The sequence below is a fragment of the Oryctolagus cuniculus genome, chromosome 20 (assembly GCF_051225735.1).
Source record: "Oryctolagus cuniculus isolate XC-2025 breed Fujian yellow rabbit chromosome 20, ASM5122573v1, whole genome shotgun sequence".
Taxonomy (NCBI): Eukaryota; Metazoa; Chordata; class Mammalia; order Lagomorpha; family Leporidae; genus Oryctolagus; species Oryctolagus cuniculus.
The window spans coordinates 24,617,705-24,631,089 of NC_142886.1; the positions used below are offsets into that span (position 1 = coordinate 24,617,705).

The window sequence follows — 13,385 nt, forward strand, 5'->3', positions numbered from 1 at the left end:
TGATCCGTCTTCTTCTGCTTTCCCAAGCCATAGCAGAGAGCTGGATCGGAAGTGGAGCAGCTGGGTCTCGAACCTGCACCTATATGGGATGCTGGCACTTCAGGCCAGGATGTTAACCTGCTGCACCAAAGCGCCAGCCCCACCTCTAAGAATGTTATTTTCAGATGGTGACAACTTAGTTTATTTCAGATGTCAAGATTAATCTTAAGTCTCTATCAGTAATAATGATAGTAATTGAAGCTACCAGTTTTAGTGGCTTGCTATGCATCAGACATAGCTGGATAATTAACTTGTTCTGTATCATTTAATCCTCACAATGATCTTTTGTGATTGTACCATCTCAACTTTATAGATAAAAAGCCTATTCTTAGAGAAATTAAATAAATTCTCCATATTGGTAAGTGATAGTGTCAGGATTTGAACTCAGAATTAACCGACTCCAATACTCATGTTCTTTTTTTAAAAAAGTGTGTGTGTTTTATGTTTTTTGTTTTTGTTTTTTACTTCAATTAGTTTATTTTTGTTTGAGAGACAGACAGGTCTTGGGTGTCAGGACCCAAGTACTTGAGCCATTACCTGCAGTCTACCAGGATATGCATAAGCAGGAAATTTCATTGACAACCAAAGTGCCAGAACTCAAATGAGGGGCATCCCACATGGTGACTTAACTGCTCATCAAATGCCTGCCCCTAAAGTCCATTCTTGACCACTGTATTACATTTCCTTTAGAACTTCTTTTCTTATATCTCAGGCAGTGTGGCACTACGCCACAACACTGACCCCAGGTCCATCTTGTTAAGCATTTGGCCTTGTCATTACTCAAATTTCTCGCTTTCTGGCAGTCTGTCATATGTATTAATATATTGTTCATTCATTCAGCAACTTTTTGAGTGCCTAGTAGCATTCTGGGATAGGTATGAATATATACATATGCTTTCAAAAAATTTACAGACCAGGGCTGGCACCGTGGCCACTTGGTTAATCCCCTGCCTGTGGCGCCGGCATCCCAGATGGGCACTGGGTTCTAGTCCCGGTTGCTCCTCTTCCAGTCCAGCTCTCTGCTGTGGCCCGGAAAGGCAGTGGAGGATGGCCCAAGTGCTTGGGCCCTGCACCTGCATGGGAGACCAGGAAGAAGCACCTGGCTCCCGACTTTGGATCGGCGTAGCTCCAACCCTAGAGGCCATTTGTGGGGGGTGAACCAACGGAAAGAAGACCTTTCTCTCTGTCTCTCTCACTGTGTAATTCTATCTGTCAAATTAAAAAAAATTTTTTACAGACCACAGGAGATGTAGGAAACTGAGTCAGAAAGAGCAATGTAGTCTAGAGCAGTGCTGCTGCCAGCACTTCTGTTGTTTGTAATGCTGGGCTCTCGCCATTTTCTCAGTCTGCCTTGGGCACCCTGTTTCAAGGCTGTGCTCACACTGTCTTGTGCCTGAAATTCCCTTTAAGTTTTGTCATCTTTTTTTCATCTTTGTCATCTTAAAATTAGTGCAAATTCCATTCCTAAAACTTACTGCAAGGATGGGTTCTTGGTCTAGCTTCTTCCGGGTCTCCCACATGGGTGCAGGGGCCTAAGGACTTGGGTTAGCTTTTAATGCTTTCCCAGGCCATAGCAGAGACCTGGATCGGAAGTGGAGCAGCCGGGACTCAACTGGCACTCATGTGGATGCTGGCAGTGCAGGTGGTGGCTTTACTTTCTGTGCCACAGCACCAACACCTCTATGTAATTCTGTGACTAAACGTCTGTCTTTGTGTGCTTGTTTTGTGAAATGGGGCTGTATATAATAGCTAGTTAACCTTTAAAAATGGATCTAGAAATTGAGTCTTAGAAAATTGGTATAAGGTAGAAATCCCGACAGCGCGTACACTGTTGATCTTGGTATCATCAGGAATGAGATCACTGAAGAAGGTAGAGCAGGACAGCTGGAGGGGTCAGCCTCTGAGCCAGGAGGGAGAAGAACGTCAGAGCTGTTCTTAGGAAACAGACAGGGCTGTCGGGTGGGCTGCAAACCAGGGAGATCATTGAGAGGCAGTACTTGGTAGGTAGCCCGGTTGAAATTATACAGCATGAATTGAAGAAGTCAGAGTGAGTAAGTCACTGGCAACCACACAGCTGATGGGAAAGAATAATAGATGGAGATGGTCACTTCATCCCACGACTGAGTCTTTGTCTCATTTTCTGTCTCTAGGAGAGAAGCCTTTCCTTTGTGAAGCCCAAGGATGTGGCCGATCCTTTGCTGAGTATTCTAGCCTCCGAAAACACCTGGTGGTTCACTCAGGTATTAGAACCTGCGCCATTCGTAGATTTCAAGAAAAGTAGGGAAACAACAGGATAAAAGGGTGGGTGAATGGTGAGTGAATGTAAATAAAGCAGAATCAGAAAGCAAGGCCCTCAGTAATTATGTCCAGAGATACTTAGAATTGGTGGGGAAAATGATTATTATTTTCAACTGAGTCACTAGAAAAATTCAGACCTTTTTGTGAGATCAGCACATTTGTTTGGCTCTGTACTGGGTGCTTTATAAGTCGTATCAGACAAGGATCCTGCTTTTTAGGAGTCGACATTTTCATTCCTCTGGGAGGGTTTCAGGTCATAAGAAGTTAGAAAGATGGATGCCACTGGTGGCAGAACGAGTGGTGTTACTACCTTCTAAGGAGACCTTGGTGACCGTGCTTTTCTCACTGTTTGGCAGAAACTATACCTTTGGCAAATAGAACCACAAACCTTGCCAGAAGTCTAGAAGAGGAGAGAGAAGGAAAACTTAGTGACTCCTTTTCTGTTTGGGAGCCTTAAATTAATTCCCTATAATTCTGTCAGTTTGTTCATTCTGTGCAAAATATCTGAAAATATTCTATGGCAACTGTATGTTGTAAGCACAATAGGAAAAGATAAAGTCTAACCTTCTCCCTTTCCTGTATTGCATCCTCCCAACAGAAGTTAGCTATAGTCCAGGGGAAATTCTGTATCTTGTTAGAGTGACTTTCCTGTGAGACATGAAAACTATATTGAAAACAGTGCTGGACAGGTAGTTTAAGAAGGGCCTAGAAGGTGCACCCTGATGAGAACACAATTTACTGCCGAGTAATCTGGCAGGGATGCATTTGCTGAACTACAACAGAATGAAATCTGTTAAGAAATCTACTCCAGGGTACTGGGAGGGAGTATGGGAAGAGACTTGGGGGCAGAATCTGTACAGATCCATAACTAATTTGATATCAAATGATGCAGAAGAGAAGGCAGCCGGCGAAGAATTGATTCAACAAGTATGGTAGTGAAGGAGGAAAAGCTGGCCTTCTCCTTTGTGGAGCTGGCTCACGTATTTATGAGAGGGGGTTAGAAAAGTGTTGGGAAAAGATAATGGTAGTACTAGAGAGAGGCTGCAGACTTGCCCATAAGCTTCTCAGAGATGGGAAAGTTCCTGGCTCGTGGTAGGGTTTTCAGAGTTGTTGATTGACTGAATCCATTAGAGTGAAAAAAAGGATTGGGAAGGTGCAGTGAGTGGGTACACAGCTGTGTAGTAGATAGCAGAACCTGGCGCCCATATGGGATGTGGCGCTGCAGGCGGAGGACTAACCAAGTGAGCCATGGCGCCGGCCCTGAATCTGCTATTTCATTAAGAATTGTAAAATGGTGGTTTTTCTTTGCTTTTTCTCTTCTTTTTTTTTTTTTTTAAGATTTTTTAATTTGAAAGGCAGAATTAGAGAGAGATCTTCCATCTGCTAGTTCACTTCCCAGATGGCCACAAGAGCCCAGGGAGCTTGGCAATGCCTAAACCAGGATCCTAGAACTCCAGCCTGGGCTCCAGTGTGGGTGGCAGGGGCCCAAGCACGTGGGCCATCTTCTGCTGGTTTCCCCAGGCACATTTGCAGGGAGCTGGATCTGAAATGGAGCAGCCTGGACAGGTGCTCAGGTGGCATATCAGGTGATAGCTTAACCTGCTGTGCCACAATGGCAGCCCCTTCCTGTTCCTTTTAGTCGGAACCATGGGCTGGGTACCGTGTGTTCTCATTACTATTAGGTTGTCACTGCTTCCTGCTCCTCTGCAGTAGACAAGCTAGAGAAGACAGTGTTTGAGAAGAAAGCAATTTGTTTATGCTGACATTTCCTATTTAAATCTGTTTGCATTTACATGAAAAGCAAAGAGAGGAACAGATTTTGTGTCTGTTGGTTCACTTCCCAAATGCCTGCAATAGCCAGGACCGGGCCAGGCTGAATTCAGTCTGGATCTGCTATGTCTGTGGCAGGGACCCTAGTATCTGAACCATCAGCTGCTATCTTCTAGGATGTATACTATCAGAAACGGAATCAGAAATAGAGTAGCCAGGAGGTGAACAAGCCACACTGATGGGGCATGTGGATGTCCCAAGTGGCAACAACTGCTGTGCCACACACCTGTTTCCTCCACTTAAATTTTAATATTTAATAATTTTCAGTCACTTCTGTATATCTTTTCTCTATACTTAAAATTTTGGTTCTTGGGGCTAGTGTTCTTGGCACAGTGGGTTAAGCTGCTGTGTGCCATGCTGGCAACCTATGTGAGCATCCTTTCGATTCCTTGCTGCTCTGCCCCAGATCCATGTCCCTGCCAGCAAGCCTGGGAAAGCTATGGAAGAAGGCCCAAGTACTTGAAACCCTGCCACTTCTGGGGGAGACCCAGATGGAGTTCCAGGCTCCTGGCTTCAGCCTGGCCTAGCCTTGGCCCTTGTGGCCATTTAAGGAGTGAGCCACAAGATAGAAGATACCTCCTTCTCTCTCTACCTTTCTATAACTGCCTTTCCAAAAAAAAAAAATCTTGATTCTTAATTACTTAATATTGTTACAGAAAGGTAATACCAATATTCTTATTAATAATTAGTCCAGAGAACAAAGCTTAACACTTTGCAGCTATATTTTCCTTAGAACATATTCTGTTAAGGATATATAGTCAAATGAAGTATCTTAATAACCTTTAAATAATTATATCACCAGCCTGATTTTTTGTGATTAAATGTGATTGTAAGCTTAATGTTATTCTTTTTAGTATGTAAAGTCAAAGCAAGTTACAGGTTTAGAATCCCGAATTAAAAAATCTGAAATGTACAAAATCAGATACTTTTGGAGCACTAAAATGGTGCTACAAATGGCAGTATGGCCTCATGTGATGGGTCATAGTCAAAATACAAGCCCACTAAAATATTGTGTAAAATTACTTTTTAATCTATAAGTAGAAGATAAAGTATAAATTACTGCTTAAGCAAACATTCCAAATTCTGAATCATCTGGTCTCAGGAGTTTCAGATAAGGGCTAGTCAGCATGTCTACTCAAGGGAGCTTCTGTTCTCTTTCCTCGTAGGAAACCACTTTTATTTCCCTTTTGATTTACTTTTCCAGTGATTTCTTCTTGCCACTGCAAGCAAATACAGATTATTTTTTATATTTCCTTTCCTTTCTTTCATGCATTTTTTTAAAGAGATAAACGGCACATACCCATAAGATTCACTCCTTTAAAAAACTGTGCAGTTGATGAGTTTTAGTGTGATCCTGGTTTTGAGGCAGTCATGTCTCCCATTTCAGAACATTTTATCATTCCAGAAAGAACTGCCATATGCAGGAGACAGAACAGTAGATGAATCTGCATGCCCATTACCAGTCACTCCCTGTTTCCCCATTCCCTTTAATCTTTCTGTGTCTGGATTTGCCCATTCTGGATATGTCATATGAATCAAGACATAAAGTATGTGGCATTTTATGACTGACTGCTTTGCTTTAACATATATATATATATGTATTTTTTTTTAAAGATTTATTTATTTATTTTAAAGGCAAAGTTAGAGGCAGAGAGAGAGAGAGGGAGGGAGGGAGAGAATATCTTTCATCCACTAGCTCACTCCCTGGATGAATGGCCGCAATGGCTGGAGCTGGGCCAATCCAAAGCCAGAAGCCAGGAACTTCCTCTGCGTCTCCCATGCAAGTGCAGGGGTCCAAGGACTTGGGCCATCCTCTGCTGCTTTCCCAGGCCATAGCAGAGAATGGGATTGGAAGTGGAGCAACAGAGCTTGAACCAGCGCCCATATTGGGTGCCAGGTTTTACCCACTACACCAAAGTGCGCCTGCTGCCTTGACATATATTTTTAAGGTTCATTCACATTGTAGCAGATATTAGTACTTCATTTCTTTTTGGCTAATATTCTGATTTGGTTAATATTCTAATAAACATTATATTTTGCTTATCCATTTATCAGTTGATGGATTTGGGTTATTTGCCACTTTCTGGCTATTATAAATAATGCTGCTGTGAAAATTTGTGTGCCTGTGTTTTACTGATGATATGTTTTAATTTATCTTGAGGATGTATCTAGGAATGAAATTGTTGGGTCAGATGATACCTCCCTGTTTAGCTTTTTAAGGAACTATATAAAGAGTTTATCAAAGTGGCTGTATCATTTTATTTATTTTTATTTTTTAAAGATTATTTATTTGAAAGAGTTACACAGAGAGAGAAAGAGGCAGAGAGGGTTGGGGGGGGGAGGGAGGTCTTCCATCCACTGGTTCACTCCCCAATTGGCCACAACGGCCAGAGCTGTGCCGATCCGAAGCCAGGAGCCAGGAACTTCTCCCGGGTCTCCCAGGCAGATGCAGGGGCCCAAGGACTTGGGCCTTCCTTTACTGCTTTCCCAGGCCATAGCAGAAAGCTGGATCAGAAGTGGAGCAGCCAGGACTCGAACCGGTGCTCATATGGGATGCTGGCACTACAGGTGGCAGCTTTACCTGCTATGCCACAGCTCTGGCCCCGGCTGTACCATTTTATATTCCCACCAGCAGTATATAAAGGTTCCATTTTCTCCACTCCTCACAACACTTATTTCTGTTTATTATAGCCATCTTTCTTACACAAGGGTAGCATACTATAAATAGATTTATTTGTACTTTTCTTAGGATTTACTTTTATTTCTTTGAAAGAATTACAGAGAAAGGGAGAGAAAGAGCTCGAACTTTTATCCACTGGTTCTCTCCCCAAATGGGCGCAATGGCTGGAACTGTGCTGATCTGAAGCCAGGAGCCAGATGCTTCTTCCTGGTATAGGGTACAGGGCCCAAGCACTTAGGCCATCTTACACTGCTTTTCCAACCACAGCAGAGAGTTGGACTGGAAGAGTAGCAACCAGGACTAGAACCAGCACCCATATGGGATGCTGACACTGCAGGTGGAGGATTAACCTGCTGTGCCACAGTGCCAGCCCAGTGCCAGCCCCATGCCCTGTGGTTTTTTTTTTTTTTTTTTTTTTAATTAGGCAGAGTTAGTGAGAGAGAGAGTCAGAGAGAAAGGTCTTCCTTCCGTTGGTTCACTCCCCAAATGGCCCCTACGGCAGGTGCTGTGCTGATCTGAAGCCAGGAGTCAGATGCTTCTTCTTGGTCTCCCATGCGGGTTCAGGGGCCCAAGCACTTGGGCCATCCTCCACTGCCTTCCTGAGCCACAGCAGAGAGCTGGACTGGAAGAGGAGCAACCGGGACTAGAACCCATCACCCATATGGGATGCCGGTTCCGCAGGCGAAGGATTAACCAAGTGAGCCATGGCGCCAGCCCGCCCCATGCACTGTTTTTGACCTCACAATATATCCTAGGTCATTGCGTCTCAGCGAAGAGAACGTTCCTCATTCCTTTTATAGCTTCAGTAGTATTCTGCTTTGTTTATATACTGACTCTGTGATGAATATTTGGGTTGTGTACAGTCTTTAGCCATCTTAAATAATGTTGCAGTGAATAACCTTATGCCTAGGTCATTTTACAATTTGCCACTGCAACTTTGAGACAGATCCCTAGAAGTGGGATTCTTAGCTCAAAGGGCAAATGTGTATGTCATTTTTCTAGATATTTCTAGGTGCCCCATTACAAATGTAGTCTTTTGCATTGTTATTAACAATGAGGATTGCTGCCCAGTGTTTTTTATCAATTGTGGATTTTCCCCCCCACTTTTACAGATTGGAAGATTTTATTTTAAATTCCTCATTTCCAGCTTTTCTTAAAAAAAAAAGAGAGAGAGAGAGAGACCAGACTGGCCTTATACAGCAGGTTAAGCTGCTGCCTGTTATCAGGTCCCATCTGTGCTTCCAGTCCAGCTCCTGTGAATTCTCCTGAGAGGCAGAAGGTGATGACCAGAGTACTGAGGTCTCTGCCACCCATGTGGAAGACTCAGATGGAGTTCCTGGCTCCTGGCTTTGGTCTGGCCTAACCCCAGTTATTAAGGGCATTTGAGGAGGGAATATCTTACTTTCTCTGTGCTTCCGTGTCACTATCCCTTTCAACTAAATCATTAAAAAAAAAAAAAAAAAATCAAAGGATCTGGCATTATTGGCCTTCTCTCCTCACATGGAAACCATTAGCTAGAACTAGTTGCTGCCTTTATGGGGAAGGAAACTTTCTAGGTTACTGTGGCCCCGTTTGGCCTTTTTACTTTTGCTGCTTACCAGTCCCATGAGTTTTTGACCCCTGCACTAGGTATGGTTTGTCTGTTAAGTGGAATGTAAATTGAGAGTTTGGAGCTTAGGGATAGAGAGGATAGTCTAGATCATTGAGTTAGAACCACCAGGGTGAATGTGGAGACTCTTAAGGGTAGACAAGGGGATAGTGTAAGCTGAGGCTTGGACTCCTTGATGGTGGCACTTGCCCTCCAGGTCATAGATGATGATCTGAACAGAGCAGATACATCCACGTGTGGCTGCCGTGATTCTATAGCAGCGGTGGTTTTGTGAAGGCAGCAGTGCAGTGGGTCTGCTAACCCTCCTGGTGACGCTCCTTGCCTTCCCCGTGTGCTGACGATTGAGAGGCTGGGGAAGGTGGGGAATGGAGGCAGCAGCAGCCTCTTAGATCTGGTTTAATACTCTCAGCGCATTTCTGTCTAGGTCTTGCCCCTATTCTCTTCTGGTCAGAATGTTACTCTGTCCTTTTACCTCTCCCCGTTACACTTGGTCCTTCCTGTTTCAGGAGAGAAGCCTCATCAGTGCCAAGTCTGTGGGAAGACCTTCTCTCAGAGTGGGAGCAGGAACGTGCACATGAGACGGCATCACCTGCAGCTGGGGGCAGCTGGCAGTCAAGAGCAGGAGCAAGCTGGTGAGAGAGGGCGCAGGGGGGCTGTGTCTTCTGGGGTCACAGAGCCACGTCTTTGGCCTGCCTGCTTCTCTGGAGGTTTTCTGATTCTGTTTTGGGTAGAGAGACCTGGTCTCATTTGATAGGCTGGTGGGTTCTAACCATAACTAATAGAGTAGTATCATCTGCAAGCTTTTAAAACATGTCTTCTCTTTGTTTGTCCTCCCCTCTAAATAAAACAACCAAATAAACGCAGTAATTGATGAGTAAGATTGCAGAATCTGTAGTTATAAAAGTTTGCCCAGTGATTTCTTTGGTAACTAGTGCTGACCCTCAGACTAGCATTTGTGTAGCACAGTGATAAAAAATTTCTGTATGACAAGAGATTAAACTTTCTTTTTTAAACTTTTTTGACTACCTTTTGCCCTGTCTTAAATTTTGATAACTTTTTTTTTATTCTTATTCTTTTTCTTTGTATTTCCTTAATTATTTCATTCCAAATACTCCTAAGGACCTATCACCCTGTTCTGTATAGTAATTCTCCAGGTGGTGATCACAGCAAGGATGATTATCTCTAAGGGTCAGCCTTTTCCTTCACTGGGTTCATTCTCATTTCCTGAAAGGAGAAGGCATCCCAGATACAGGTTAACTTCCAGTTCTAAAGAGCAGGCCAGCTTCTTGTGTAGGAAGAGGAGGACCAGGCCCAGCCTTGACTGCTGTATTCTCTCACATCCTGTTCTCTGTGCAGCTGAGCCACTCATGGGCAGTAGTTTGCTTGAAGAGGCTTCAGTTCCCAGTAAAAACCTGGTGTCTATGAATTCCCAGCCCAGCCTTGGTGGAGAGTCCTTGAACCTACCAAATACCAATTCTATCCTGGGAGTTGATGATGGTAAGACTTACAGCTCTCCTTTATTTGGGGAAGATGGGCTGCAGTTAGGGGCTAAGAAAGTGGTGTTTCAGAATGAAGGTTCTATTGCATCTCATTTTATGCTAGTAGCTGTGGGATGACTGAGTAGTATTTGTATTCTTGTTCTATGGGGTGGATCAGTGAATCTAAACATTAAAAAATTCATTGAAGATGATGTAGCAAAAGAATAAACAGAAAAAAATTTTGAAAGGGAAAAACATCTGTAATCCTTCCAGCATCATAGCCCAACTATTTCTGTCTTTCCTGTTGCAGTTATGGAAGAACTTAACTTTTAAAACATTTAAACAGAACATAACCAGGTTTTACTGAGGAGATATAAAGCAGTTTCTCCATACCTTCAAAAGCCAGATCCTCTGGAGAAAGAAAGGGCTCTCTAGCAAGCAGTTGGCTCCTCTCTGGTATAGAAATTTCACCCAAGTTACACAGGCCAGGCCCTCTTCTCTGACAAACTTAACAGGTGAGGTCAGCATGCATTTATTCAGTGCCTATTGTGTGCCTGGCACCATGGGAAAGGCAAAAAAGTATCTTAAAATCCAGTTGAGAAGTCAAAACTTAGAAATATATAGGAAACAACAGTGAGTATAGCACATCAGCAAACATTAAGTCATATGCACAGTGTGAAAGAGCAGATGAAACCAGAAGCTCCTAGAAGAAACTTCTGAGTGGTTTGAGGGCCACGTCATTTCTCTGTGGGCTATTTCCAGAAGACTCTCATGGTGACCCCAGTGATGAGCAGTTACTAAGGGTGAGAACCTGTGTTTGTTACTCATCTCCTACTCAGTCAGTTTTGGGTGTAAGTGTGTGTCAGTGTGCTATTGACTATTACCTCTTCTGTTCCACAAATATTAGTGAATAACCAAACATGAGGCACAGAAATTGTGTGGAGCTGGTTTGCCAGCCTTGAAAAAAGTCCCAGGAGAGGAAGGGACACTGACCAGCAGTTATTGCATTGTTGGTATTATTGGTGACTGCTTCAGGGGCTGGCTCTGGTCCCCCGATGTCTGCCATAAGCAGCCTTTACCCTGTTTCATACACGGTTTTAATCCTGGTAACAAAGCTGACGCACTCTAAACTGATCCATTGAAAAGGGCTCAACTCCCATATCAACGTTTCTTGCCTTTTCTTCCCATCCTTAGGTAGTACTTCTGAAATTTACTGATGGTAATCTGATAAGAGGAATTAACTTGGGAGAAATAGGGGAATGTGGGAATCCATCTTTGGGGGAGGTTTGTTAAGTTCCTAATGAGAGGCTTGATGGTGCAGGTAGGTATATCTGTGGATTCACTTTCCGTTCAGACGTTTTTCTGCTGTTCCATAGAGGTGCTTGCCGAAGGATCTCCACGTGCCCTGACTTCAGTGCCTGATGTGACACATCACTTGGTGACCATGCAGTCAGGGAGGCAGTCTTACGAGGTTTCTGTCTTGACGGCAGTAAACCCACAGGAGGTAAAGCTGTCTCTTGTCCTTACTTTGTTTCTGTGGTGACTTACGTGGAGAATGATAAAGAACCTAGTTTAGAGGATCTGAAAAATTCTCCACTTTGATTTCTTTAGCTTTTGACAAGAGCACCCTTCCTACACTTGATCTTAGCCAAAAGGCCGAGAAGCGATAGAGCATCCTTCCTTTAAGCTAAGCTTGGGCCCAGCTTGAAAGGAGCCTGGGTGTTGGGATCTTGTGAGTTGGGGGACTGTTCTGTCACAGCAAGCTATCAGCATTGAAGTTCCTTTATACACATTCCTTAATGAGTGATACCTATTCCTACGGTTTTCTGCTTCACTGTAACATGAAGATTTATCAGGAAAATAACACCCTGGAACAAAGTGGTCCCTGAAGGGGGAGAAAGAGAGAACAGAATCATTAACAAGAATGAATACTCATTCCTCTAGGGTCATGTGTCAGGGAGGTAGCACGCTGAACCCACTGGGCTTACAGGATTGTGCTCATTTGCTTGTTGAATGTGAATCACCATCAGAATCAAGGAGGGGTTAAAGGTTGCTTTTTTTTTTTTAAGACTTATTTATTTGAAAGGCAGAGTTACAGAGAGAGGAGAGACAGAGAGATCTTCTATCCACTGATTCATTCTCCAGATAGCTACAGCTGCTAGGGCTGGGCCAGACTGAAGCCAGGAGCTTCTTCCAGGTCTCCCATGTGGGTGCAGGAGCAAAGAAATCTTTTCTCTTACCAGCCATAGAGATCCATCAAATAGTCATTTCAGAAAAGAAATTTCTCATTTTACCTAGTACAAATTATTACCCTGATAAGCCAATCAACAACACTGAGCCTTTTTGGGGAGTTTTTCTATCCTATACTGCTAAGTACCTTTTTCATCATTGAAGTGTACTCCCAATTATCTCAGATATATGAAAGATGTATAAAAACTTCATTCATTCAAAAGGTATGTGTTATATTCCTGCCGTGTGTGAGGCACTCTACAGGGTGCTGGTTGTGTAGAAAATGGAAAATAGCTTCTGACACAGAAAGCTTGGGGCGGATTGAGGCCCTCCACCTTTGTAATTCCAGAACTGTATACAGTGCCCCTGCAGTTGTGCGGCACACGCAGGTCCTGGGAGCATTCTAATGAACAAGGCCCCGCTGCTGGCAGGCGTTAGGGAGTAACCAGAGATGGGGGATCCCTCTCTAAGATGAGTCAACTTAAAAAAAAAAGCCAAAACACACCATTCCCTGCCACAAGCATCAAGTGAAATCTGTGATTTAAGGTTTTAAATTTTTCTTTAGCTTTTGTTAAATTTTATTTAAATTTCCTGTCACTAAAATGTATATAAATTACCTTCATGCAAATTAATATCACTAAATAAATACATTTTAAGCACAAGAGTTTATCTGATTATATCTTAATAAGCCCAGTTTTTATTCTGAATATTAGTGAATTGGTCCCATCTCATTTTCATTTTAAATAAAATGGAAACCAGTTTTTTCCAGTTACTTACAAAACTTTCTTTGAACAGAAGCTTTGAGTATAAAACATCACCCTGTGGGAGTCCATCAAGATTCCTCCCTCTGTCACAGGAAAGGAATTCTTTTTTTTTTTTTTTTAAGGTTATTTATTTGAAAGTCAGAGTTACACAGGGAGAGGAGAGGCAGAGGGAGAGAGAAGAGAAGAGACAGAGAGAGGCCTTCCATCTGCTGGTTTACTCCCCAGTTGGCCGCAACGGCTGGAGCTGAGCTGATCCGAAGCCAGGAGTCTTCCCATGCAGGTTCAAGGGCCCAAGGATCTGGGCCATCCTCCACTGCCTTCCCAGGTCATAGCAGAGAGCTGGATCGGAAGTGGAGCAGCTGGTACATGAACTGGCGCCCATACAGGATGCCGGCACTGCAGGCGGCGGCTCTACCTGCTATGCCACAGCACCGGCCCCAGGAAAGGAATTCTTTGAA

The 13,385-nt window shown here is 43.5% G+C and overlaps 1 protein-coding gene across 3 annotated transcripts in view; it reads left to right on the forward strand.

Moving 5' to 3' along the window:
* ZNF410 (zinc finger protein 410) overlaps nt 1–13,385 on the forward strand; it is a 35,626-nt gene that overhangs the window by 21,054 nt on the left and 1,187 nt on the right. For all 3 annotated transcript variants that reach the window (XM_089322347.1, XM_002719657.6, XM_089322348.1), the window contains exons 8-11: nt 2,190–2,279; nt 8,963–9,088; nt 9,813–9,953; nt 11,311–11,438. In XM_089322347.1, coding sequence (XP_089178473.1) covers nt 2,190–2,279; nt 8,963–9,088; nt 9,813–9,953; nt 11,311–11,438 — 485 coding nt within the window. The remainder of the gene's footprint in view (nt 1–2,189; nt 2,280–8,962; nt 9,089–9,812; nt 9,954–11,310; nt 11,439–13,385) is intronic.